The sequence below is a fragment of the Phacochoerus africanus genome, chromosome 10 (genome assembly GCF_016906955.1).
Source record: "Phacochoerus africanus isolate WHEZ1 chromosome 10, ROS_Pafr_v1, whole genome shotgun sequence".
Classification (NCBI taxonomy): domain Eukaryota; kingdom Metazoa; phylum Chordata; class Mammalia; order Artiodactyla; family Suidae; genus Phacochoerus; species Phacochoerus africanus.
The window spans coordinates 29,932,418-29,960,224 of NC_062553.1; the positions used below are offsets into that span (position 1 = coordinate 29,932,418).

Here is a 27,807-nt window from a genome sequence, read left to right on the forward strand (position 1 = left end):
AGGGTTTACACAAACAACTCAAAGTAAATAAGGAAAACTCAACATCTCCTGGAATTGATACTTCTGCATTTTACCAAAAAAAAAAAAAAAAAAAGAATATATCTCATATCCTCTTTTGTTTGTCATGGCACCAAAAGGAGAGAGAGAGTCTCAATTCTGTTCATTTCAATCTGGAATGCAAATGACAGACACCAGCCTTCCCATCTCACAATGAGCGCCTTGGAGAAATGGTGATGTGCCAGGGGTGGGGGAAGAGCTGTTTTTAAAGAACCAAAACAAAATTGCAGAAACTGGAAAGCACACATGTTTGCAGTGCCTAAGCTAGCCGACAAACTGCAGCATGAAAGCCCGCAGCCTGAGCTCATGGGTACCTGAGTGCCCCGGATGTACAGAGCTCTCGGGGCTGAATGCTGTAAACTGCAGGTGCAGGTAACAGATGGGGGGTTCGGTTGCGGGAACACACTGAGTATGTAACAAAACCTCAATTGGAGGGAGCCAAGTTTAACATCATAGCCCCAACTTGAATGCAGGAGGAGGCGCAAATTCCATAGAATTTAGGTATAAAAGGAGAATGGCCATATTTTCCCCTAGGACTTCATTTAAATACTGAGTAAGAGAAGGTAGCACTGTATTTACTGAGTGCATTTTCATGATAAGAGTCACCCCTAGAGAAACAAAATTCTCCTGCATATCATTTAGTTCTCCAAGCATTATATCAAAACCAGCCCTGGAGTTCCCGTCGTGGCGTGGCGCAGTGGTTAGCGAATCCGACTAGGAACCATGAGGCTGTAGGTTCGGTCCCTGCCCTTGCTCAGTGGGTTGACGATCCAGCGTTGCCATGAGCTGTGGTGTGGGTCGCAGACGCGGCTCAGATCCCGCGTTGCTGTGGCTCTGGCGTAGGCAGGCGGCTACAGCTCCGATTCGACCCCTAGCCTGGGAACCTCCATATGCCGCAGGAGTGGCCCAAGAAATAGCAAAAAGACAAAAAAAAAAAAAAACAGCCCTACCTTCACAAAATAAAAACAGATTAACTTGGTTTAAAGAATATTTATAGAAACTTGTATATGTAAAGTCCGAGTATAAAATGAAGCCACCAGAAAGATCCTAACAGTAAAGCAGCACAATTCTAACTTAGATCATAGTTAGATCTAAGTTGTGTTTTAATCTTCAAATTGACTTATACTGACTTATGGATTGGGGACGATGAAAGTAATGAATATTTTTTAAGCCTTTACAAAATGCTGGGCCCTGTTGAGACGCCTTACAAACATCTCTGATCCTCACAACAGCCCCATGAGATAGGTATCATTATTCCTGTTTTACTGATGAGGATCCTGAAGCTCAGAGAAGCTAAGTAACTTACCCCAGATCACACAGCCAGTAAATGGCAGAGATGAAATTCCAATTTTTACATTTAGGATCCTTCCCTGCCACACCTAGGAGCGAGCTCTCATGTATCACTGGATTTAACAGAGAATATGAGGTGAACTCTGCTATTAATTAAACCTTATTAAACTGAGATGGTTTGGGATCAGATTTTATTCCTCATTAGGGAATAATTTCTGGGGAGATGTTTATGTATTGCAATTTGTACGTGTCAAAATTTGAACTTGGGATTTATACTCAAACTTGCAATACTTTAAAAATCTTACCGGCTCCAACTTAAAGATACTTTCACATTTTCCTTTTTTTATTTTTTATGACACAGTCCTGGAAGTACAAGTGAAAAAAGAAATCCTATTTTAGCATGAACATGCACCTCCAATTTTTTAGCTCTTACTAGCAGTTCCTGTATACACAAACATGTGAGAAGTCTCCAAAGAGAAGTTTCAGTTTTGCAAGCAAAAAAACAAAAACAAAAAAACCTAATCACATCGAAGAAAAGTAGGCACTGCACTTTCTAGATGACAGTATTAATATATAATTATTTTAGAAGAAACTATGAATCTGTTTAAATCCCCAAAGTTAAATAACCTAATCAGATCACTTAGAGAAATAAGTGCTTTTCGCTGCCCTGCCCTAAGATCATATTGCTATTTAACCTGCTTTTAAACAAACAAGAATTTTTAAACATTTTCTATCCTTTAAGCAAATGTTCTTTGCTTGGCTAAATGACAATGTTCAAGAAATGCCTACCACAGAAGCATAAAAAACCCCTGGCAACATTCCAGAAGAAATTCACCCCGCATAATGTGTTCCAGCTAATGCTCAATAGCTTTCGGGTGAACCTGCTGGCTCTGTGTGCCCTTGAACAGAATCTGAAAAGAACAAAAGAAAAACTGATAGACATTTTCCCTTTTGTGAGTCTGGTGGAACCTTCCAAACTTCGAAAAATGTATGGCTACCATAAACCCGGCCCTGGGCTCTGATGTAAACTTTGTTTTACTACCTTTGCTTCCCTGAAATTCAACTATAATTATATTGTTTGTCTTTTCATCCAATAAAATGTGCATTAGCATTTGGTCCTCTTTAGACTGTAGTATTTGTTTAGATGAATGTATTCTTTCAAATGATTAGCAGTGCTGCCACAATGAGAACCCTTTAGATTAAACTCTTGATATCGTATTAAAAGGAGGGAGATCAGCTCAAAATGCTTCCAAAGTGTGCTCGTAACTGGCTGAGGCTATCGACTTTTCTAGATACGTATGAGAATTTCACCAAGCGCAAAAGACTTTAAGATGAAATCCCTGGCCCTTTTATAAAGTGAAGTAGATGCACATTTTAATCGGTTATGCCCCTTTGCAACTTCTTCTTAGGATAAGCATTTCCTAGTGAAAAAAAAAACACGAGAGTGCCTATTGTGGCTCAGCAGGTTAAGAACCCGACTAGAGTCCATGAGGATGCAGGTTCAATCTCTGGCTTTGTTCAGTGAGTTAAGGATCCCGCGTTGCCTTGAGCTGTGGTGTAGGTTGCAGATGCAGCTCAGATCTGGCGTTGCTGTGGTTGTGCTGTAGGCTGGCAGATGCAGGTCCGATTCGACCCCTAGCCTGAGAACTTCCATATGCCATGGGTACAGCCCTAAAAAATCCAAAAAACTAAAAATAAAAAATTAAATCATTGGCCATTTTACATCCCTGAAGCGGTAGTGATACAGTTGGCGCCAATTCTCTCTGGACATGGGAGGCTGCAGCATTGGGTGGGAGGGCTGATACAGAGTGCATTTGACCTTAAATGCCCTGGATGGAGGAAGAGGAGGATGCTTGGAAAGATAACATTTTCTCCATTTGATGTTCTAGGACATGTGCATGGAATTGAAACAACCCATTTTGCAGGCAAGAAGCTATAGATGCAAATGCCAGGCCTGGGGAAAACTGGACCCTGGGGAAGGATGGAAGGCACTGGGGCTTGCCCTCACAGGCCCTCCCACTATGGGGCCACCAGCCTGCTCCACGCAGAGCCTTCTCCGGGTTCCCTGGGGGACCTCTTGGAGGAATGCAGCAGGAAGACTATCAAATGGCTCGGGACATAAAATAGACTATTGATGGTATCTCAGAGATACCCCCAACAGGATGGAAAAGAAAGGACTCACCCACAACTTTAATGGCCAAATATAAAACACTGAAATGGGCTCTGCTGGTTGTAACATTCTCTTGGCATTTCTTCATTTATTACTACGCTGGAAGCCTCAAAAAAATGGAAGAGACCCAGCTCTGGGGACCTCTGAGAGGCCCTGGCTACCAGGAAGTCACGTGGTGTATTAGGAGAAGGCAAGGCATTTACAAAACCCTCAGCTGCTTTCTGCAGGAGAAAGCTGGGCCTCTAGACTCCCAGTCACCAGAGTGCATTGCCAAACGCAAAGCCAGCACAAAACAGATGAAACTACAGAGACCTTTGACTGGCATCTTTATCCTGATGCCTCAAAAAGGAGCCATGATGATGATTCAAGGTGTTTCCTTCCAGATCCTTAAAGAGACACACACACTCAGAATAAATGATGTTCTTTTCCGTGTTTTTCTTACTTATGTGGTATAAGATTATACACATCCTAAAAATTGCTTTATTCATTCCACAGTATTTTGAGACTTATCCATGTGGCTTCATATAGATTTATTTCAATACTCCTGGCTGCTGATGGTACTCCATCATTTGAAACCACTACTTCTATTTACCCATATCCCTCCTGACGTTCAGTATTTGTCTGTGGCTGATCCGATGCATTCTTCCAGCCCACTTAAGCGTTCCCTTCTTAGAAGTCTGACTGCACTTTATTCTCCTTAGTTGTCCACATATGTGTGGTCTGTTTCCCGGACGAGAAAGTTAAACTTCTAAGAGCAACTTCTATGTCCGGCATCTAATCGAATCATTGCATCTATGTAATACTCTGGTGAATGACGAACTTTGGACTGCTGGCTCTATCGGAGAGCTGAAGAGCAGCTCTGGACTCCCGGAGGTTCAACAAATTCTATCTAGTTATTTATTTCCTCTTGGTTTCTTAAAAGAGAAGTGCTGTATTTTCAAAACAGGTTCAACTAAAATTCACTTCCTTTCTTCCTCTAGATTCGTGGCGGTGAGCATCTCCTTAAAATGTTCCAAATCCGAACACTGGTGATACCATAAACGTTTCACCTTTAAAAGATGAGACAGAGAGAGACAGACAGACAGACAGACAGCAATACAGAAAGAGAGAGGGAGAGAAAGAGAAGGAGGAGGGGGAAGAGAAAAAGGAGGAAGACTGAAAGGATCCCCACCCCTCCGAAGGGCGGGGCCTGTGGCCCCTGCTGGCCTGGAGGCAAAGTCAGGCACAAAGGGCTGATTCTCTTTGCAAATGAAATCTGGATAACACACCCTTTCCCTTCTTTTCCTTGAAAAGTCTTCCCCTGCCACTTTTACTGTCGACTTTTAGGTTGCTCTTGTCAGAATCAGTTTTCATTTCTTTCCCTGGAAACTTTATTCTCTGCCTCTTTCGGCTTCCTAAAGAATTGGTTTGTTAAAGCTTTTAATTGTTCGAGCTTTTTCCAGGGACAATGAAGAAAGCGCAGAGTCTCCACATCCACTCACCAGAAATCCTCCAGATCATTCAACCCGACTCACAATCATGGCCGAAAGAGCAGCTTGGAAACTGTGAAAACCTTGCCAGAGGGACTCGCCCACTGCATTGTTTGTTGGAGGAAAGCAGAAGGTGGGGACATAGAAAAGCTGTGGAGGCAGCCAGGTATTCGGGGACCTCTCTGTATTTGCATTAAACCATTTTTTCATCTTGTGAAGTCATTTTAACTCTTTCCTAGTCCAAGACACCAGTTTTTGGCTTTTTCTGAGTCTGATCCCTTTGCTCTGGCCAGGGTCCCCTTCCCCCGCGCCCCCCAACTGCACCTACACTTATATACATGCCATTCTGCAAAGAATTTCCAGGAAGCCACAAATCTCCTGAGACTAGAGAAGCCCAGGTGGAGAAGATCTAAAATAAGGTGAAATTGCCAAGAATCCAGATGTTGGCAGAAACAGTAACAGTGACAGGCACTGCATGCACTGATAAGAGCTACAAAATAAAACCAATCTCTGTACGTGGGTTTTGGAGCCTATTTGGGTTTGATCCTGAGTTGGTCTTTTCAGACACACCTATATTTCCATCACAGTTAGCAGGATGATCCATACATGCTCAGTGTGCCACCATCTTTGAATGCAAAGAATGACTCTGTGTCGGGAAGATGACATGCTGGACAGGCAAAAGGCCACACTGATCATGAGGAGATGTGATCAAAATATCACCAAAAATATCTACATCTGCAGCAAGTGCTAGAAATAAGTGAATAAACGATCTTGCCTTTCAGCACCCCTCACCTCAACTTCTCACCACATCCTTGGCATCATTTCTTTCAGTAGCTTCTCTATCCTACTTCAACTTCAAAGACGCCTTCATATATCATTGTCCTTGGAGCTAATCTCTTCCAAACTCTTAGCTATTCCCCAAACCATACAGATTACTGTCATCAGAGTAACATTTCCCATTTACAGAGTGACTCCTATGTGTCAACTATGCATGTAGCACCAAAAATATACTATGCATGTGTATGAAATCCATACAATAGCTCTGCCAGGCAGATAGCAGTATTTCCATTTAAAGAGGAAAAACGTGAGGTTCAAAGAGCAGTGACTTACTAATGTTTCCAGAGCAAGGACCTGGCAGAACTGGGTTTATCCTTAATTCCATGTGACTGCAAATTCTCTCAGTCTTGTTGGCTCATGCCACCATCATGTTTTTTCCAGAAAATTCTTAAGATTACGGAATTCTCAGTTTAGATGTTCTCAGCCTTCTTTGGCTCATAGAATATCTGAGGAGAAAGGGATCAGAGGCAATCTTGTCTGACACACACACTTAACAAATAAGGAAACTGACACTCACCTAGGATGGGTTACTGGTCCAACAATGACCTTCCCTTTTCTAGTTCTCGAGGAGGCAGGAACCACCTGGGAAGTTATTTCCTGCTTCTCCTAGCATAGCTTTAAGTGCACCAAAAGTCTGTAGATGGACATTTGGTGACCATCCCAAAAGGAGCAGAAACTCAAGTCCAGAACACCCGAACGACCGGCGCAAAGGAGGGCCAGACTCAGGTGGCATCTACCTCAAAGGGACTTAACAATCCAAGGTGTGCCCCTTCCTACCTCACCACCCCCCAGAAGAAGCCAAGATATTCCCTGGTCTTTGAAGCTAGTGTAGCAGTGAAAACAAGACATGTAAAATCACAGCGAAGGCAGCCCCCAAACCAGCACCTGCATCCCAAAACCACTTCTACAGACAGCAGTGACATGCAGCCCAATTCAGCAGATAATGGCAAAGCCCTTCTCTTTCAGTCTGTGGTAGCTGGAATGAGGAGGGAGAGGACAAGTCAGAGCTTGAAAGCTTGCTTTTAGGTTTGTTATCAAGAACAACAAGTGACTGCCATACTTCGAATGTATTTAAAAGTCCTGAATCACATAACTAGTCTGCCTTGCATGGTCCTTGAAAATGCAAAAATAGAAATGAAAGAAATTATCTAAGAGCAGCAAAGCAGGGAAACAGAGATTAGCATGAGATTAGGAGTGCGGGCTGCGATTCATTATTACCGATGCTTATAAACACTTGCTCTCTGACAGTAGTTGACAAGCCCTGCTAAGGACAGAGTAATAAACATGGTCCCAAACTCTCTCCTAGAGAGAGAAATAATAACAGAGCAAGAGAAGAAAGAGTGTGGAGTTCCTGTTGTGGTGCAGTGGTTAACGAATCTGACTAGGAGCCATGAGGTTGCAGGTTCGATCCCTGGCCTTGCTCAGTGGGTTAAGGATCCAGCGTTGCCGTGAGCTGTGGTGTAGGTCACAGATGTGGCTCGGATCCCGCATTGCTGTGGCTCTGGCGTAGGCCGGTGGCTGCAGCTCCGATTAGACCCCTAGCCTGGGAGCCTCCATATGCTGCAGGAACGGCCCCAAGAAAGGTAAAAAGACAAAAAAAAAAGAGAGAGAGAGAGAGAAGAAAGAGTGTAACTGTTTCATAGGCGTTCTTATTTTCTAAAGAAGGCAGTTTAGGTGACCCTAATTCCTTTAACATTCATTTTTGTCACTACATTATATCGTTAAGTTACAGCCAAAACACAAATGCTTTTTTTACTAGGTCACATGTAACAAGAAAGGACACTCTGGGTGGGTCAATGACCAGGGCTTGCCTGAATTAGCTTTAATTGATTCACTTAACATCTCCAAGCTCCCCTAGGCTATTTTGTAAATAAGTATGGTTAAATACCAGGTGCCACATAACTACTCAATGTAAACACACAACACAGGTGTGCGCACACAGACACACATGTTGAATATATCATGACCATTTGCTTCATCCTTAAGCCTGCTGATCAGCTGAAAAAAAATCGTTGACTGGGCTCTTAAAGTATAAATCCTGAGACCTCTCAGGGCTCACGTACTGTTTGCTCAATCTGTAAACACGTAATTATTGAACTTGCCTCCTAAAGGAACACCACACCCTGGATATGATGCAAAACCCTGCATTACAAGATAAGCTCTGTCTCAAGTTTCTGCTCGTTGTAGAGCCTAAGTATTTGCTCACATGCTCAGGGACTGAAGCAGAAGTAAACAGTCAGGCCAGTACTATAGGGACACCTGTGTTACAAAATCGATGGGCTTCTATTGTGAAAGCAATGAATGAAGTTCAGCAGTGCTCCTGCCAGAATGTCACACTAGAATGTCACACCACGCATCACGTTGGACTTCGACCTTATCACTTGCCTCCCTATCCTGCCCAGGGCAGTCCAGCCTCCTGGGGTATTAGATGCAAGCTCCAGGTCTGGGCAGCCACACCTCAGTCCCTGCGTGTTTTCTGTCTGTGGCCTCACGCAGCTCAGCCAAGCCTGTGCTCAGCGCTCCTGTGGGGGCTCTGCACGGTGCATTGAGCCTGCCTGGACTAATGACTCTTTTTACCTTTAAAACGCTACAAGATCACTTCCTTTGTGAATCTTTCTCTAATTAGACAGAAGACAATGTTCTGGACAAGAAGCCCCAACACAACCTTGCACGGAAGTTAGGTTTTTTTTTGTTTGGTTTTTGCCTTTTCTAGGGCCGAACCCATGGCATATGGAGGTTCCCAGGCCAGGGGTCCAATCGGAGCTGTAGCCACCTGCCACAGTCATAGCCACAGCCACAGCCACGCCAGATCCAAGCCGCATGTGCGACCGACACCACAGCTCACGGCAACGCCGGATCCTTACCCCACTGAGTGAGGACAGGGATCAAACCCACAACCTCATGGTTCCTAGTCAGATTCATTAACCACTGGGCCATGACGGGAACTCCAGGTATGATTTTTGATATCCTTCTGTTCCCACTGAGATATGACATTGCTGAGTGATTAAGAGCAAGAACCTGGGTGCCAGAGGGCTGGGGTTGAATCATGGATCCACCCCCACCCCCCCACCCCCGCTGACTGTGCCTTAGTTTCCCTCCCTGTAATTCACAGGTAGATATCTAGATGGAGAGGTGGCCAAAGAGCTTAGACTAGAACCTGGCCTGCAGTAAGTGCTACTGCCTAAGGGCAAGCTTAATAAATGTGATCACAAATGACAGCTCCTATCTGCCCTGGTGTTCGGGGACAGCAGGGAGGGACAGGCTGCCTCTGGGGTGGCCTGTCGAGGACATGCCTGAAACAGCTGTAGCTGCATTGCCAGCTGTGGAGGGACCTGGCCTGGTGTGACCAGCTGTTCACAATGTCAAAGTAAAATTCATATCTCTGGGCTTTAAATTATTGGTTTACATTTTTAAAATTTGTGTTTGAGCCAAAGAAAGCATGTCCAAAGGCTGATTTAGCCCTAAAGCCACCATTTTGTGACCTCTGACATTTACAGCTCTCATGGTGTGTGTCTGTGTGTCTGTGTGTGTGTCTGTGTGTGTGTGTGTGTGTGTGCGCGCGCGCGCGCATGGGTTTTCATTTCTCCGTGTTTGTCCTCTGTACTTCTTCCACAATTAAATATTCTGGGATAGTAGAAAGCACACAGAAGGTCCTCAGTTAAGATCTGCTGATGAGCGGAGGTTTGTAAACAAACAGACACCCGCAGAACTTTTCTGAAAGAAAACAGTGAGTAAATTAGTGTCTCTGCTCTTCAGTTCCGGTCAACACGCCAAGCCTTGGGGACACAAACATGAACAAGATGTAGTCCCTGATCTTAAGGAATCTGCAGTCTTGTGCGGACACAGAAGGATCACTGCAGTGTTTATAAAACACGTGGAGACGCCTCATTTACATCATGAGAACCCAAGGTGGTTGGTATAGCATGTGATTTTATACCCAATGTGCAGAAGGGAAACTGAGCTTAAGGGACTTGTCCAAGATCACTGCCCTCGTACGTGGAGCTGTAACAAGAACCCAGGTCTGCTGTCTCCAAACCCAGGACTCTTTCTGCTGCACCTGATGTTCTGGTGCAACATGCTTGTTGCCCAGTACTGTGATACTGCAGCAGTTCGGCTCAGGAGGAGGGCTGACAACCAGTGAGTTAGAGGGAGGCATGATAGCATCGTGGAAGGCAGGCTTTGAAAAGCACCTGTGGGAGTTCCCATTGTGGCTCAGCCGTAAGGAATCTGACTAGTATCCATGAGGACGCAGGTTCGATCCCTGAACTCACTCAGTGGGTTAAAGATCCAGCATTGACATGAGCTGTGATGTCGCAGAAGTGGCTCCAATCCAGTGTTGCTGTGGCTGTGGTGCAGGCCAGCTGTGGCTCCAATTCGACCCCTAGCCTGGGAACTTCCATATGCAGTGGGTGTGGTCCTAAAAAGACAAAAAGAAAAAAGAAAAGCACCTGTGACTAGTTAGGGAAAAATTTTCTTCTCATGAATTATAACTTTCCATCTACCAAAAAGAATCGAGGCCACTTTCAACAGAGCGTAATGCCATACATTATTGTAAAAGTTTAAAAGAACAAAGTAATGAAAGGAAACAGATGACATTGCCAGGTTCACAAAACTGAGGGTGAGAACAGGTAGCACAAGTGGGCACAGCTCTGCGCTTCCTGAGAGACGAGGCAAACTGGGAAGAGACAAAGTTCTTGCTTATCAAAGGAGGCAGACTAATTTTCATTTTAGCATATATTATCACCATTTCTTCTCTGATTTCTGAATCACACAGCAAAAATTGGTACTTTTACGGAAAACACAGATTGCAAAGTATAGCATTTTACAAAAGAAAAAAAAAAGTGACTTTGTTATATTTTTAAAGCCTGTGGCTTGATTAGAAGATTTGGAAATTTTGTAACAACATACTCAGGAGCGTATGTTTGCCAACATTCGTGGTTTGTCTGTTCTGTAAAGGAAAATGGAGAAATGGCATCCACGTGAGAAGGATCGTGCAGCGGGGTATTGGAACTGAAATTTGCAGGGGCGGAGGTGGGGGGAGGATGAGCAAAAAGGTGGCTGTCTTCATAAACAGTACACGTTGTGAGTTCCTCAGTGGGCGAAATACAGCCCAAACAACACATCAGACACAAGATGACGTTCACCTGTCATGAGGACAGTTCATCACTCATTCAAGAAACAGTTACTGAGTGCCCGCAGAGTAAGCTTTTAAGCACTGCCCTTAGGGATGGAGACAGAGCGGTGAGCACCGCAGACAAAACTGCCCGCCTGCGCCAAGCTTTCTTGAGGCAAAGCAAAGTAGGTTACATGAAGATGGATGTAGAGAGGGCTGGCGTTCCCATAGTCACACTGTCACCCAAGTCAGCCATCCTATAAGGGTGTCAGCCCTGTGTTACTGCCGACTGTGAAGCAGATGCGTGGCTTTTGTCACAGAAAGATCTAGAGCATCGGCAAACACCCATCCTGACTGCCGGCCCGTAAAGCAGGGCTGAAGCCTTCAATCCACCTTTAGAAGCTCTGAAGCTCCCTGTGGATGGAGGGTGATTCAGTCCTCCTGCTGCAGAGGTAGCCACCGAGCACCCACTTCAGTCTGATGAAATGATCCTTTCCTGCTCTAAAAATGGCTTGAAGACGCAGCTGGGAGAAGGGAGGTGGCGGGTGACAGCAGCCATAGAAGCTGTCAGACAAGGTTGAGGTTAAAAAATAAATAAGGGTTTAGTTGCCTTTATTCAACTATTTATTAAATTTTCACTTCATATGCCAAAAAAAACCCCACCACCAACAACAACAACAAAAAAAAACCAAACCTCTGTGCTAGGGACTGGGGAAATAGAGAGGAGGTGGGCAGAGACATGGTTCCTGTCCTCAAGGCTCTTACCTTCTAGGAAGAGAGTCAGACACTGAACAACTAATTAATGAACGACTGAAAAGCAGAACTACTAGCAGTGACTGCTGGAGGCTACAAGAGGAATAAAGGGCAAATGAACCTAGTGCCAAAGAGACGGCTTGGCACAATCCCACTCACTTTGTCTCTCTCTCCCTCTCCCCATCCACTTCCCTCTCTCCTTCCTCCTTCCCCTTCCCCCCTCCCTCTCCTCTCTCAGACACACACACGCAGGCACACACACTCATGTGTACACAGGCACCCGAAAAGGGCCATACATAACTATGATGTAAGCAGGCAGCTCTCGTCCTCCTCTTTCAAAGAGACAACTTTTGAGCTGCAAATACTAAAGCTACTATTTGTTCTGGTTTTTAGGCCAACAGGCTGCAACCCTGGCAAAAAACCATGGCCGATATTCTACTCTGAGCTAAGATGCAGCCAGGTCTAGAGGGAAAAAAGGAATATCTCAATGGATTGCGTCTTCAAATAGTCTCTAGATCTTTGAGTTTATGGTTGTGCTGGTCCTTACTGATGCTTAATTGGAATGCACAGGCCTCAGGAGTTCTCTTGTGGCACAGTGGGTTAAGGATCTAGCGTTGTCACTGCCGGGGCTTGGGTAGCTGCCGTGGCATCAGTTCGATCCCTGGCCCAGATATTGCTTACAATATCTTCAAACGTAAGAAGCATCCAAAAGTTGAAATTAAACAGTCTTTATTTCCATATGAAAATCAATATTAATATCACATATATATATAATTTCAAAACTCTGATGTTTCTTAAAACCTCACCAAATACTAACAGATGCAATGTCCTATGGTTAGAGATACTTCTCAGAGAGCAAGCCTATTTCTGATTGTAATACGAATATATTAACTGTTTCATTTCTGAATTTAAAATGTTGAACAGAAAACCAGTCACACCAAACATATCTACGAAATGTTTAAATGTACACAATTACATTACACACAATAGCAGAAAGATACTGAACTGAAACATTTGTTTCTTGGTTTGGCCATGGGCAAAGCCACAGTCTCTCAGGGTCTTGGTTCAGAGGGAAAAAGCACAAGAGTTGGAGTTTCCACAATTTTTGATTTAATAGAACAATTACAATTAAAAAAAAATACTAGCACATAATTCATAAATAGCCTTAAAATGAGGAGACATAATCTCAGAATAAGAAAGCAGCATTTTAAATGCATTTAATCTGATTTTTTTTTTTTTGTCTTTTGTTTTTTGTCATTTTAGGGCCACACCCGAGGCATATGGAGGTTCCCAGGCTAGGAGTCTAACTGGAGCTGTTGCTGCTGGCCTATGCCAGAGCCACAGCAACACCAGATCCGAGCTGCGTCTGCGACCTACATCACAGCTCATGGCAACGCCGGATCCTCAACCCACTGAGTGAGGCCAGGGATCGAACCCACAACCTCATGGTTCCTAGTCGGATTCATTTCTGCTGCACCACAATGGGAACTCCAAATCTGATTTTTTAAAAAAATCTATTCCATTGCTCCTATTTTTCTCATTTTTCTTGGAGTGTGAAGCCTTGCACTACCCTACTGACTCTTAATTGAAAACATCTCTTCTAGATAATTATTAAGTCCTTTCCAGTTAGAAGGTGCTGTGGTTTTGTGAGTCTAAATTTCAATTTGGGCTCTATGTAAAAAAGGTAATTTGCAAGAGATTTTAAAATTCTGTGTCTCATACTTCTTTGAAAATCCCAGAAAGGGGATGTGGGCATTTTACCACCCGACAGCCATTTAGCCATGGCCTCCTGTGGCCGGGCACTGGGCTATGCAATGGGGACACAGTAAAACAAAGCACAGCTTCTGTCCCAGGGTGTTCTCACCTTAAAAAAAAAACAGGTACCAAAATAAAGTGGCAGTAGGGCACAACGAGTGGTATAATATGGGGCATGGCCCACTTAGCAGTACCCTACCTGCTGGGGTGGAGATGGCTTGTGGACCAGATCTTCTGGAGAAGCTGATGCTTAAACCGAGTCTTGTACAGGACGAGCATTAGGCAGCCGAGGATGTTGCTACAGGTAACTGAGCAGCCTGTAAAAGCAAACATGTATCAGAAACTATGGAGAATCCCAGAGTTCCCATTGTGGTTCAGTGGGTTAAGAACTCAACTAGTATCCATTAGGATTCAGGTTCAATCCCTGACCTCACTCAGTGGGTTAAGGATCTGGCATTGCCACAAGCAGCAGTGTAGGTCACAGACGTGGCTTGGATCCTGCATTGCTGTGGCTGTGGCATAGGCTGGCAGCTGCAGCTTGCATTCGATCCCTATCCTGAGAACTTCCATATGCCTCAGGCGCAGCCCTAAAAAGAAAAAAGAAACTATGGAGAATCCCAGGAACTCCACACCTTGATGAGTTCCAATGAGGGCAGAGTCTATGAGTTGGAGGATTGCTGAAGATGCTGTGGAGACAACAAGCGACCAAATCAAGGAGAACCTGCAACCCTAAGTGAAGGGTTGATCCCCAACACCATGGGACATCACTGTAATACCATAATGAGAGGAGACTGAGGCACATCTATGGCTCGCCTCTTCTCCCATCTCAAATTTTAAAGGCGAGCTGTACAGTCGTAAAGAACCTCAAGGTGAGGAATGCCTATGTTACCTTTATTTCTTAAGACAAAGATAATGTAGCACAACCTTGTTAAAACAAATTCAAACAATAGAGAAGTACACAAAAGAGGAAAATTTCAAGCTTTCCCTTCTCCCTAACCCTTCAACCAAGCCCTACTCCCCAGGGTTAATCACTATGATGAGTTTCATGTAAATCCATGGATATATTTGCTAAATGTACACAACAGCATTTGTATAGAACACAGATCTTTTTGTGAGTTCTCTAATGCAGAATGCATTGCTACATACATTGTCTACAACTTGCCTTTTTCACTTAACATAGTATCGGTACAGATCAATTTCATTCTTTTGGATGGCACAGGACTCCAGTGAAGGGTAAGGGTATGTTTCAAAGGTATTTAACCATTTCCCTGTTGGTAGTCATTTCAGCGGTTCCTAATTTTCTGTCATTGCTGCAATGACCATCTTTGACTACTGCACGCCTATGTTTGTTTTCTTAAAGGATATTTTCTTAGGATTGGAATTACGAGGTTAAAGGATCTAAAAAGTTGTTCCATTGTACGCTCAACCAGTGTGTACAAGAGCGCTCATCCCCCCCGCCACTGTAGTCGAGCTGGATATTACAAGGTGTAAATCTTTGCCAGTCTGATAGATGAAAGATGTTATTTCATCTTTGTTTGGCTCAACAGATTGTTAGAGAGCTTGACCATCTTTGATATATTTATTGGCTAAATATATTTTATTTTGTCTATGCATTGTCTTTTTACACACCCTACAGGTCAGAGATTCTTAAATCTGGGGTCCTAGAGCCCCTAATATATGAAATTTTTTATGTGTGTTGGATGTGCGTTATTCTCAGGGTAAGGTCCAAAAACCAATAAGAACCACTGACTGTAACTCTGTAGGCTGAGAGGAGCATATGGAAAGAAAGACGTGGGGGTAGAAGGAAGGATTGAAAGGGGTGGGGACAGGGTTCCATGCACGCACACACACCCCCCTTTTATTATCTTATCCTCATCAATACCAACAGCCCCCCTCCCTTGTTTCCTGCCCCAAAAGCTCTCCCCACCCCCATCTCCATAGGGGCTGCTGGGTCATGGTAGATGGGGCCCATTTCTTACAATATTTGTATACATATCACAGAGAACGTTGACAAACCACTCAAGATGCCTCTTTATTTACATACTGGTTCAGAGAAACATTCAAAAACCTTACACATACAAGCTGTAATCTATTTATCTGAAACCATGAGAGAGCCATTGACTTCAATTTTATCTCATAAATACTTCTCTGATCTACTCATGTCTCTTCATTTCCACTCCAACCACCACATCGTGCTTTGACCAGGGCAGCACCCTCCCCACTGGCTCGCCAGAGCCTCTCTGCCCTCCCCGCTAATCCCCTGTCTGCAGTTTAACCTGAGCTATCTTTTTATCTCAGCATCCCCAGCTATAACCCGCTCACAGTCTCCCTTTGCTCTTGGGCTAAAAAGCCAACCCCCAACACAGGCACCCACCTGGAGCTACCTAGCCTGCTCTTCTACCTCTTCTATTCCGCTAAGCCCCTCCTCCCTCCCGCAGGCTCCTCTGGCCACACCTGGAAGACTCAGGTACTCTCTTTCCCACTCTAGGAGTTTTCTCTCTTTCTTCTGCTCAAATGCTCTCTCTCCCACTCCTCTCTTTCACTGAGTAAACTCAGCTTAAAAATAACTTCCCTGATCGGCCAGGCCAAGTCATGCGCTACTGTTTCAGGCTTTCACAGCACCTTTAATTTTTACCCCAAATATACAATTACATAGCTCGTTAACATCTGCTTCCTTCTGCCAGGTGAGCTCCATAAAGAAAGAAATTAGATCTGTTCTGTGCTCTGAAATCCCAGTGCTCACAGTAGGGCTGACACAGAGCAAGCGGTCAGTACATACTGCTGAAGAGGGGGAAAAAAAAGTTGCTCTTACCAATAGTCCCTTGTAAGTTTCAAATTTTTTCCTATACATTTTCCTTCACATATGAGCCGATACTAATTACATCCTGGATACAGAAATTGGCTCCTTCAGATCACTCCCATTATTTTTCAGGGACCAACTGTGCATGTACCAGGCACTTTTCCAGGGGCAGGACACCTCGGTGAACAAAACAGACCAACCCTCCCCTTCCTCAGCTTACTTCCTAGGAGGAGGAAACAGATAATAAATATAATAGGTAAAAAAAATACACACACACACTCATATATGCATATATAGAAGGTGAAAAGTGCCAGAAAAAAATAAAGGCCAGTGAGTCGCATGGGACAAGAGAAGGAGGAGGGCTAGTACCCATTCATTGTGTATTAAAAACAACAACAACAAAAATAACAGGCCGAAATAGAAGGGGTGTTAAGTAAGCTCATGAAGTTTGAAATCCGTGTGAGAAACACGGGAAATAGACACAGCCACCACAGCAGAAGCCTGTGGGGCACTGTGTTGAGGGCGTGGCCGCGGCACCGCAGTAGTAGCTCCTCCCATCCTCCGTTCCTCCCGGTCTTTGAGAACCTAATGCAACGCTTTTCCTCTGACTCCTTTCCTCCTCCCCAGCAAAGTTAGTGGATCTTTCTTCCACGTTTCTACGGCCTCCCGATCGCCTTGGAACTTCACACTTATCTCCCTGTCCCATAACGATGCGTCCCCGCGGGCGTCAAACCTCGTCCACCCCAGGAACTCAAGCGCCGGGATCGTGTCCCAGTCCTCAGTATTTGGTCATTTCCAGCACTTGGTGGTACAGAACGTGCTCAAAGTATTTGAAAAATGAGGGAATGAAAAGAACGGATAATGAATGCATGAACAAACAGAAACAGAGTTGGAACGAGTGTGGTTCTGGCAATCAGAACCCATCTTGTCCAGCGCCTGAGGTCTCCAGAAATGTTGCATATTTGTATATGCTCACCTACAGTACTTCTGGATACCAGAAATGTTGGATGGTCAGATAAGTCATTCTCTAGAGCGAATCAAAATGCCTGGGAAAGGCCTCATTCATAGGTTATGAAAATCTACTTAATAGGTCTGAGCCCTTTTAAAATTAACTAAAACACATGATAAAATAACAGAATGCATCAAATTAAGGAAGGTCAAGTGGTTTTGTGACATGTGGCCCCATTTTCCCAGGACACTGCCAGCTTATTCCCGTTGTCTCAGCATAGTTACTTTCAAAAGTAATAACTTTCCTAGTTGGTACAAAAAACTAGGTGGTCACTTTCATTCTATATGTATGTGTATATAATGTGTCTATTGGTGTGTGAAGTAAAGTTATTTCTTTGGTGGACAATGGTCAAAAAAGTTTGAAAAAGGCTTTTCTGGAGAGGGTCAAACTTCTGAAACTCTGAGGAAGCATCGTAGAAGAGGAAAAGCTAGGGAGAAGCAGAAAGAAGAAAAGAATACCCTAGTTATCTTCCTCATCGGCACACTATGCCATCCCAGAGGCAGAACCATGGCATTTTACAAGTCTGAGAACAAAAGTCTACAGGGCTTAAAGACCTTGCCCAAGTTCAGATGCCATCGAGGCACAGTGCCAGCATTGAAATCCAGGTCTACACAGAAGAAGAAAAGGCATTTTGTTCTACACATAGGGACAGGAAAGAATTTTTCCCACTTCTTGGAGATGTCAATATTTGTAGCCACATAAAAATTTAGAAGAGGGTAACCCAGCATATCTCTCATTCTAGTATTATGAGTTTATAGTTTCATAAACATAGTTTTACTTAGAAGCACTTTAGTATTTTGACTCAGATGGCAGTTCTTAATGATGGACTGAAAAAGCAGATAAATGTTTAGGAGTGAAGAAATAAGCCTTGCCAGACAAAAGCACAGAAAAAGAGCAGTTCTGGTAGAGTGTACAGGATCTGGAGACAGACGGCATAGGTACAAATCTTAACACCTGTAGGACTGGGGACAAGTTTTTAGGTTTCTCTATGCTTTAGTTTACTCATTTGTAAAATGCCAACAACCATGGTCCCTACTTTATGGGGTTCTTGCAAAGACGAAACAAGAGAATTCACATACAACTCTGAACATGCTTCCTAGAAGGTGGTAAATGCTCAAAAATGTCAGCTGCTATAAATAAGAATGGAAATCAAGATGACTGGAGCTCATGATGATGTTCCTTTTTTTTTTTTTTTTTTTTTGGCTGTACCTGCTGCACATGGAAGTTTCTAGGCCACGGATCAAATCCAATGCACAGCTGCAGCAATGCCAGATCCCTAACCCACTGTGCCACAATGGGAATTCCATGATGTTCTCTTTTTATCTTTATTTCCCATTGGCATCCACACCCATCTTCAATGATCTTCCTCTAGGTTTTCTCACATTCCCGAAATAACTCCTACCCCTTTGCTTTATTCCTTTAAGAGCTCATTAGGCTCAATTTGCTAGTATTTTGCTAAGGATTTTTGTGGCTACGTTTATGAGGCTTATTGGTCTCCACTCGTTATTTTTCTTTTTTTTCTTTCTCTCCCTTGGGCTGTTAGAGACTTTCATATCAAAGTGATGCTGGCCTTTTGAAGTGAGTTTGGAAGTATTCCATCCTCCTATTTTCTGAAAGAGTTTGTGAAATCTTAGTATGTTTTTATGTTTTTTTTTGCTTTCTTTCTTTCCTTCTTTTTTTTTTTTTTTTTTTTTGCTTTTTAGGGCAGCACCCAAAGCATATAGAGGTTCCCAGGCAAGGGCTCATATCAGAGCTACAGCCATCAACCTACACCATAGCCACAGCAATGCAGGATCCAAGCCTCATCCGTGACCTACACCACAGCTCATGGCAATGCTGGATTCTTAACCCCACTGAGAGAGGCCAAGGATCGAACCCACAACCTCATGGTTCCCAGTCAGATTCATTTCCACTGAGCCACAATGGAAATTCCCTGATATGTTTCTTTCTTGAATATTTGATAGAATTCAGAAGTGAAGCCATGTGAGCCTAAAGTTTTCTTTGTGGGAAATTTTTAAATTTACACATTTGGGAATATAAACTGGTACCACTATGGAAAACAGTAGGGAGATTCCTTAGAAAACTAAAAATAGGACTACCACATGATCCAGCAGTCCCACTCCTGGACATCTACCCACAGAAAACCATAATTCAGAAAGATACATGCACCCCAATGTTCACTGCAGCACTATTTACAATAGCCGAGACATGGATGTAACCTAAATCTCCATTGGCAGAGGAATGGATACAGAAGATGTAGTACATGTATACAATGGAATATTACTCAGCCAGAAAAAAAGAATGAAACAATGCCATTTGGACCCAGAGATTATCATACTAAGTGAAGTTAGTCAGACAGTAAAAGACAAACATCGTATGATATCACTTATATGTGGAATCTTAAAAAAAAAAAAAGGATACAAATGAACTTTTTTGCAGAACAGAAGCAAACTCACAGATGTTGAAAACAAACTTTTGGTTACCAAAGGGGACATGTTGGGGGAGGAGAGGATGGACTTGGAGTTTGGATTTGGCTTATGCACACTGTGGTATATGGAATGATTAGCCATCAATGGGAACTGTATAGCACTGGGAACTCTACCCAACATTCTGTGATGGTCTATGTGGGAAAAGAATCTGAAAAAAGAATGGACGTGTGTACACGTATAACCAAACCACTTTGTTGTACAGCAAAGATTATCACAACATTGTAAATCAGCTAGACTTCAATAAAACTATAAAAATAAAAAAATTATACATTTAATTTTTTAACTAGATATAGGGCTACTTAGGCTTTCTACTTCTTCTTCATTCATATTTGATAAGATGACTCTTCTAAGGAAACTTCCCATTCAAGTTGTTAAATTTATCTACATAAAATTATTCATATATTCATTCACCATCTTTGTGATGTCTGTAGCATCTGCAGCATGTCCCACTTTCGTTCCTGATATTGACATTTTGTGTCATCTACCTTTCTTTTTCTTAATGAGTTTATATATTTTGTTGAAATTTACCAATGAACTTTTTGCTTCATTGACTTTAGTATTTGTTTTATATGTCATTAATTTCTGCTTTTTTCTTAATTTTTTCCCTTCTATTTTCCTCAGGTTTAATTTGTTATCCATGTCTTTTTTAAAAGGAATAATCTTAGGTTATTGATTTTAGACCTGTCTTCTTCTCTAATATAAACAATTAACTATACATCTCCCTTGAGATTCTGCTCTAACAACATCTCATAATTTTGTTATGTGTTTTCATTTTCATTCAGGTCAAAATGTTTTCTAAATTCTCTTCTGATTTCGTCTTTGAACCATATGTTGTTAAGAAGTGTATTGTTTAATTAAGTATTTTATAATTTCCATAGGAGCTCTTATTAATTTCTACTTTAATTTCACTATGGTTAAAGGATAAATTCTATGATTTCAACACTTATACTAATTTTTTTGGCATTTGTTTTATGACTAACATATGGTCTCTTTTGGTTAATGTTCTATATGAACTTGAAAAAAATGTGTATTCTGCTGTTTGGGGGCAAAGTATCCTATGAATGCCAATTAGGTCCCATTAATTGATGATGTCATTCAAGTTTTCAACATTTTGCTGATTTTCTATCTTCTTTCTTTATTGATTACTAGAAGAATGTTGACTATTCCAATTGTAATTCTGGGTTTTTTAATTTCCTTCCAGGTCTGTCCAGGGTTTTGTTTTGTTTTGTTTTTTGTTTTAAGTTCATGTATGCTTTTATCTAATCCTCATGATATATGTGTGATTATTTTTATTTTACAAGGGAATAAAATTTCACTCATAGATTAAATGATTTCTCCAATGCCACACAACTAACTTAAAAGAATTTAAATGATTCCCAGACCTTTGACCTGTTCTGTCAGGTTTTATTTTTGAAGCTCTATTACACTTAAGATTATCACATCTTCCTGTTAAATTGATTTTATCATTATAAAGGATAACTCCATTATTCTTGGTGTTCCCCTGTGGCACAGCTGGTTAAGGATCCAGCATTGTCACTGTGGTGGCTTGGGTCACTACTGTGATGCAAGTTTGATCCCTGGCCTGGGAACTTCTACATGACACAGGTGTAGGAAAAAAAAAAAAGAAAAAGAAAAAGAAAAAAGAATTCCTAGTGTATTCCTTTTTATGTTTTCTGCTTTGTATTACATTAATATAGCCACTTAAGCTTTCTTTCGATTAGTGTTTTCATAATATATCTTTTTCTAGCCTTTTCATTTAACCCATCTGGTCTATATATTTAAAGTGGTATTCTCATACAAAGCATGTCATAGAATCGTACTTTTTTATCTAGTCTGACAATCTCTGACTTTCAATTGGCGTATTTAGATCATATACATTTAATTTTATTATCAACATAGTTAAGTTTAAATCTACCATTTTGCTATTGGTGTTCTATTTGTCTCATCTTGTTGCTTTCTTCTTCTTTTGAATTAACTGATGCTTCTTAATATACAATTAATAACACTACTGTTCTTAATTTTATTAAACTTTTAGTATTCGTTCTACACTTTACGATATATGTTTTAGCTCATAATATATGTTCAGATAATAGTATATTACCTCATGTATTATGTAAAGCTCTTACAACTATGGACTGCCATTTCCCCACCCTGTCCTTCAAGGTATTGCCATACATTTTATTTCTACATATTTGATAAGTCTCATAATTATTTTTCTATATACAGTGAAATTAACTTTTTAAAGAAATGTTAAAAAAAACAAAATCTTGTCTATTTGTCCACATATTTGAGAATTTCTGGCACACTGTACTCCAAGTTTCCATCTGGTATCATTTTGCTTTAGCCTGAATAATTTTCTCTAACACTTCTTGTAATATATATCTGCTGGCAACAAATTCTCTCAAGTTTTGTTTGTCTGATAAAGTTTTTATTTCACTTTTGTTTTGAAGAATGTTTTCATTGCATTCAGAATTCTAAATTAGCTTTTTTCTTTTAGCACTCTAAAGATATTATTTCATTGTCTTCTGGCTCGCAAAGTTTCTAAAGGGAAGTCTATACATCTGTTCCTCTGTGTGTAATATATATTTTTTCTCTAACTGCTTTTAAGATTCTCTTCAATGCTGGTTTTCAGAAATTTGATTATCATGTGCCTTAATTTTTTTTCATGACCTTTTAAGCTTTTAGATTTACAAAAGATAGTTTTCTTCAAATCTTCAAGTGTTTCAGCCATTATTTCTTCAAATATTTTTTCTCATTTAATACGTGCCCTGGATTTAGTTGGCTTACAACTCACCAGTCTTTTCTGCCCAGCCTTCTATATGTTTGTGTCATGATACTCAGTAAACACACAAGAGATCCCTATACTACATTATTTCTAGAGATCTTTTTCTGCATAGCTTCCTCCTTCCCAGAACTCTGCCCCAACTAACTCTCGCCACCTCGGCCTCCCCAAACTCCAACCTTCACCTCCTCAACTCAGCAATACTGCCAGGATCTGTTTGGATCTAGAGTCTAGAAATTGCTTCTAGGCAGAGAGCCAGGGCAATTATCAAGCTCATTTTGTTTTTCTTCTCTCTAGGATCACAGTCCTATACAGACCATTGTCCAAAGTCATTGTTTCATATTTTATCCAACTTTCTAGTATTTATGGTGGGCAATTAAGTCCGGTCCTTGTTACTCCAACATGTCTTGAAGGGGAAATCTCCTCTACTTATCTTTTGATAGGTAGAATTTTCTAGATCATGTACTCTAGCTCTTCAGACTTTCCAAAGGACATTAGTTAGATTTAACTGACATTTGTGGAAATAGAGAGGTAAGTGTAGAACCTTTCCTGGAGGGTTTGCTGTGGCAGTTTATGATACACTATATTATTGCTGACATAATTCCTCATGTCCAGGTTATGATAGGAAGGACAGAGATACTTAAAGCAGGCTAATCTTGTGCTGCGCATTTCTGAATTCATTTCTGCATTTATATCAGAGGTACAACAAACACATTAGTAAGCCCGGAAAGGATTCCTCTTTCAAAAATTTAGGAAAAGATTACCATAAATTCTAGATGCTATATTAGGGTAAACCAATAGAACTGACTGCTTCCAGGAGTTTATAGTTAAAGAACCTATCCAAAATATAGACAGGTGATAGATGCAAAAGATACATAAATAGATGAAAGAAGAGGTTTGTTTCATATTAGCAGCATTTCTTTGTTAAGGGATGAAATTCCAACTAGTTGACCACACATACACACACACAATCTCATTAATTTTCTTGTACCTTATTAGAAAAAAAAATCAGAAAAATGTGGGGAAAGAACCCAATGTATTGAAAATAGGATGAGAAATGACAGTTTAGCCAAAGGGAGGGGAGGTGACAGAAAGGACTGGGGAGGACATAAACATTGAAGATGTGCATCAAAAATAGAAGATTGTGGGTCAAAAATAGGAAATTCAAGAATCAGATAAAGTAGCAGAAGGTTGAAGTGGTCAAAGAAGAAAAAAGGAAACGAGAGAGAAGATGAAAAAGTAAAGGATTTGGGGCACAGTAGTGCCAGGGTCATGGTAGATGTTCAATGAAGGATGGATGGATGGATGGATGGATGGACGGACGGATGGTTGGACAGTCAGAAGGATGTATTAGAAAAGGATAAATTTGATGGCTGAGTGTGAGAATTCAATCTTATTGTTGACAAAGAAGGGATAACGGAGATAGAGGCAATTGTAGTGATGGGTTTTATAGGATGGCAATTTGTAACTATTTTCAGCTATTTTCCTCTACCTAACTCATGTTTTGGACATCAGATTAAAGGTCACTTTCTTGTCTTATTATTTAAGTTATTTCTTTCTAAGAAAATCCAGAAAAGAGTATAATGGACACATTCAAATCCAATTATGTAATTTATGAAGAAAACTGTGATTTAACATCTCTGTATGAGAATTCTTTAAAAAATAATAAAAATTTTATGTAAAAAATTACTTCCTTAAAGAAATCTTTTCTATCAACTAAATTAATTCACCTGTTTTTTCCCTCTCATAACACTATTTTTTCCTTTATGACAATTACCAGAGTTTGCAAACAAATATTTTTGATGCTTATTTGTTTAATATCTGTTGTCCCACTAGGGTGTAGGCTCCCTGAGGGAAAGAACTATACCTGTTTTGTTAACTATTGTGTCTTTAGGGCCCAGCATAAAGTCTGGCACATGTTAAGCTCCCAATAAATATTTGTTGATTAAATGCACAAATAAATGCTTGAAACCATGAATGAATGAGGTTGGGACATGGGGAAATGCAGAGCTGTGAGGCCTAGCCAGCCTCATGAGGACTGAGGCCTATTCATCTAAAGAGTGGCTATATTGCAATATAAAATGCCCTGGAAATAACCAATACATAGAAGCAATCTAAACGCCTGTCAACAGAGGAATGGATAAAGAAAATGTGATACATATCCATATATATATCCATATATATATATATATATATATATATATATATCCATATATATAATGGACTATTACCCAGTTATTAAAAAAATGAGATAATGTCATGGATGGACCTAGAGACTGTCATACTAAGTGAGGTAAGTCAGACAGAGAAAGACAAACACCATATGATATCACTTATATCTGGAATCTTAAAAAAGTGATACAAATGAATGTATTTATGAAACAGAAACAGAATCACAGACATAGAAGACAAATTCATGGTTACCAAAGGGGGAAGTGAGGTGAGGGAGGGATAAATTAGGAGTTTGGGATTAACAGATACACACTATTATACATAAATTAGATAAACGACAAGGACCTACTGTATAGCATAGGGAACTGTACTCAGCATCTTGTAATAACCTATAAGGAAAAGAATCTGAAAAAGAATGTGTGTGTGTGTGTGTGTAAACTGAATCACTTTGCTATGCATCTAAAATGAACATAACATTGTAAATCAACTATGCTTCAATTAAAAAAAAATTTTTTTAAATGCCCTGGACTTGGAGTGAGAAAGTCTAACACCCGCCTCTGCTATTTACCTGCTGTCTTAACTTGGGCAAGATAATTTATGCAAGCTTCTGTTTTCTGATCTCTTAAATGAGGATAATAGAGGGAGGAGGAGGGAGGGGGATAGACTGGGAGTTTGGGGTGAATAGATGCAAACTATTGCCTTTGGAATGGATAAGCAATGAGATCCTGCCGTATAGCACTGGAAACTATATCTAGACGCTTATGATGGAGCAGGATAATGGGAGAAAGAGAATGTATATGTGTATGTGTGACTGGGTCACCTGGCTGCACAGTAGAAAAGTGACAGAACACTGTAAACCAGCTATAATGGAAAAAATAAAAATCATTTAAAATTAAAAAATGAGGGTAATATACCTCGTAAGGTTGTTATGAAGCTTGAATGACAAAAGTGTTGAGCGCTTCTCAAAGGTTTTCTCCCAAGAACCCCTCAGGAAGGGGGGAGGGGTGTGGTTCACATCTCTGTTGAACTGAAGGCACACTCAAAACAAAAGCAACTTTTTTGAAAGAGGTTTCATCTTGAAAGTTAATGCAAAGATTGTTTTATATTATAATACACACCCCTGTCATTTCAGTCTTTAAATTATGTTTTAAATTGCTTGCTGGTAGTTTATTTAACTTTTTTTCCCATAAAATAACTGAACAAAAGGGATGCTCCTAAAAAAGGCACTGTATCATCCTTTGGTTTTCCATATTTCTGAGAAGCCTGGGTTTCTGTGACATGGCCTGCCCCACAATGGCTGGTCCTCCATAATGCTGGCCAACTTTGAATCTGTCCACCAGAGGAACAGCACGGCTGGACTAACAGGAAAAACAGATAATATGGGGAGGATTCCCGTCACAGAGGCAGTACCAAGGCAGGTTGGCTAGTCTGGAGATAAATCAAGAGTACAGATTGGAGATGACCTATTAGTTTCTTTGAATCTAGATAATCAATAGGAAAATTATCATTGCAATATAAAATGTAGGGTTTATATACTAGATAATTACATATTTATTATAAACATATATATTAAGATAATATATAATTACATATAATGCTTTGGGTGGGGTTTTGGCCATACTGCAATGTATGCAAGTTCCTGGGACAGGGACTGAATCCAAGCAGCAGCTGTGACTTTTGCCACAGTAGCACTGATGCCGGATCCTTAATCCACTGTGTCAGGAGAGAGATCTAACAGGCACCTCCACAGAGACAAGCTGGATCATTAACCTACTATGTTGCAGCGGAAACTCTTCATGTTGTTACACAATAATTTTTCGCTACAAAGAGAAAATGATACTTAATTATCAAAGAGTACTCCTATCTTTGGTTTTATTCTTAGAACCTAATGTAAAAAAGGAAAAACTAACAACAACAACAACAAAAAAAAACCCACACTTTCACCCTCCTTACAAACATCCAGAAATTTCCAGTTCTGAATCTGAAATAGCTAGAAGTATATGCCCTAAACATTTAGCCATGGCTTACTTTCCATTTCCAAGATCTTAACCCAGTGAAAACATTATACACAGTATCACAAAAGCACACCCCATATGAACTAACGTGTGGTCTGCCTTCAGTTTCTCCATTGTAAACCGGGGAGAACAATTCTTCACGGGCTGGTTACAGCACTAAATGCAATGACACACCTGGTATGCCTGGCACACTGCAACCAGGACCACCTGACTTCAAAGCTTCATTCACTGCTCTGCCGTCAATGCCCACTTGTTATGGGGTTGAGTTGGGTCTCATGCCCACCCTCCTGGGCACATCCCTATGTTGAAGTCCTAACCTCCAGGATCTCAGAATAGGACCACATTTGGAGATTGAGGTCTTTAACAGAGGTAATTAAGTTGAAATAAGGATTAGGGTGGACCTAATATGACTGGTGTCCTTATAGGAAGAGGAAATTTGGACACAGATAAGCACAGAGGAAAACAATGCAAAGATGTCACGAGAGACCATTTACAAGCCAAAGACCCAAGTCTGGAACAGATCCTGCCCTCAGGGCGCTAAAAAGCAACCATTGCTGCTATTTGATCTCAGACTTCTAGCCTCCAGATAAGTAAGAAAATAAATTGCTGTTGTTTAAGACACTTTGTAGCAGTCCCAGCAAACTAATATGCCATTGGAATAAAAGCTCCACAAGGGCAGAGAGTTTTCTTTTCATTCAGTGACATACCCTGAGAGCTTAGAACAGAGCCCAACACATAGCAAGCACCTAATAAACAACTGTTGAACTATTACATACATGTCTAGTCCTGCACTTGGAACAAGGTATTTAGCAAATGTTTGAAGACTGAATACATGATTCTATTTCCCAACTACCAAATCAGGACATAGTCTGGAAAAAAAAAAAAAAGTTTGTAAGTATATTTATATAAGCATTGTAAAACTTTCAATATTACATCACACTTAACAAAAGGGCAAATGTCGTGAAATTCAAGCTGGTCTTAGACAATCCAGCTGGTAGAGTAAGTTACCAACTGTTTGATGTCCCTACCCTTTGGCCTAAATTGAAGCACTGTACAGGCAGCTCTCACTTGCTTTTCCAAGCTCTTTCCCCAAGTC

The 27,807-nt window shown here is 41.1% G+C and overlaps 1 protein-coding gene across 1 annotated transcript in view; it reads right to left on the reverse strand.

Annotated features, from left to right (window-relative positions):
* LOC125137381 (potassium/sodium hyperpolarization-activated cyclic nucleotide-gated channel 4-like) overlaps positions 1 to 27,807 on the reverse strand; it is a 92,098-nt gene that overhangs the window by 48,682 nt on the left and 15,609 nt on the right. The window contains 1 exon segment of the mRNA XM_047798094.1: positions 13,644 to 13,761. Within this exon segment, the coding sequence (XP_047654050.1) occupies positions 13,644 to 13,761 (118 nt within the window).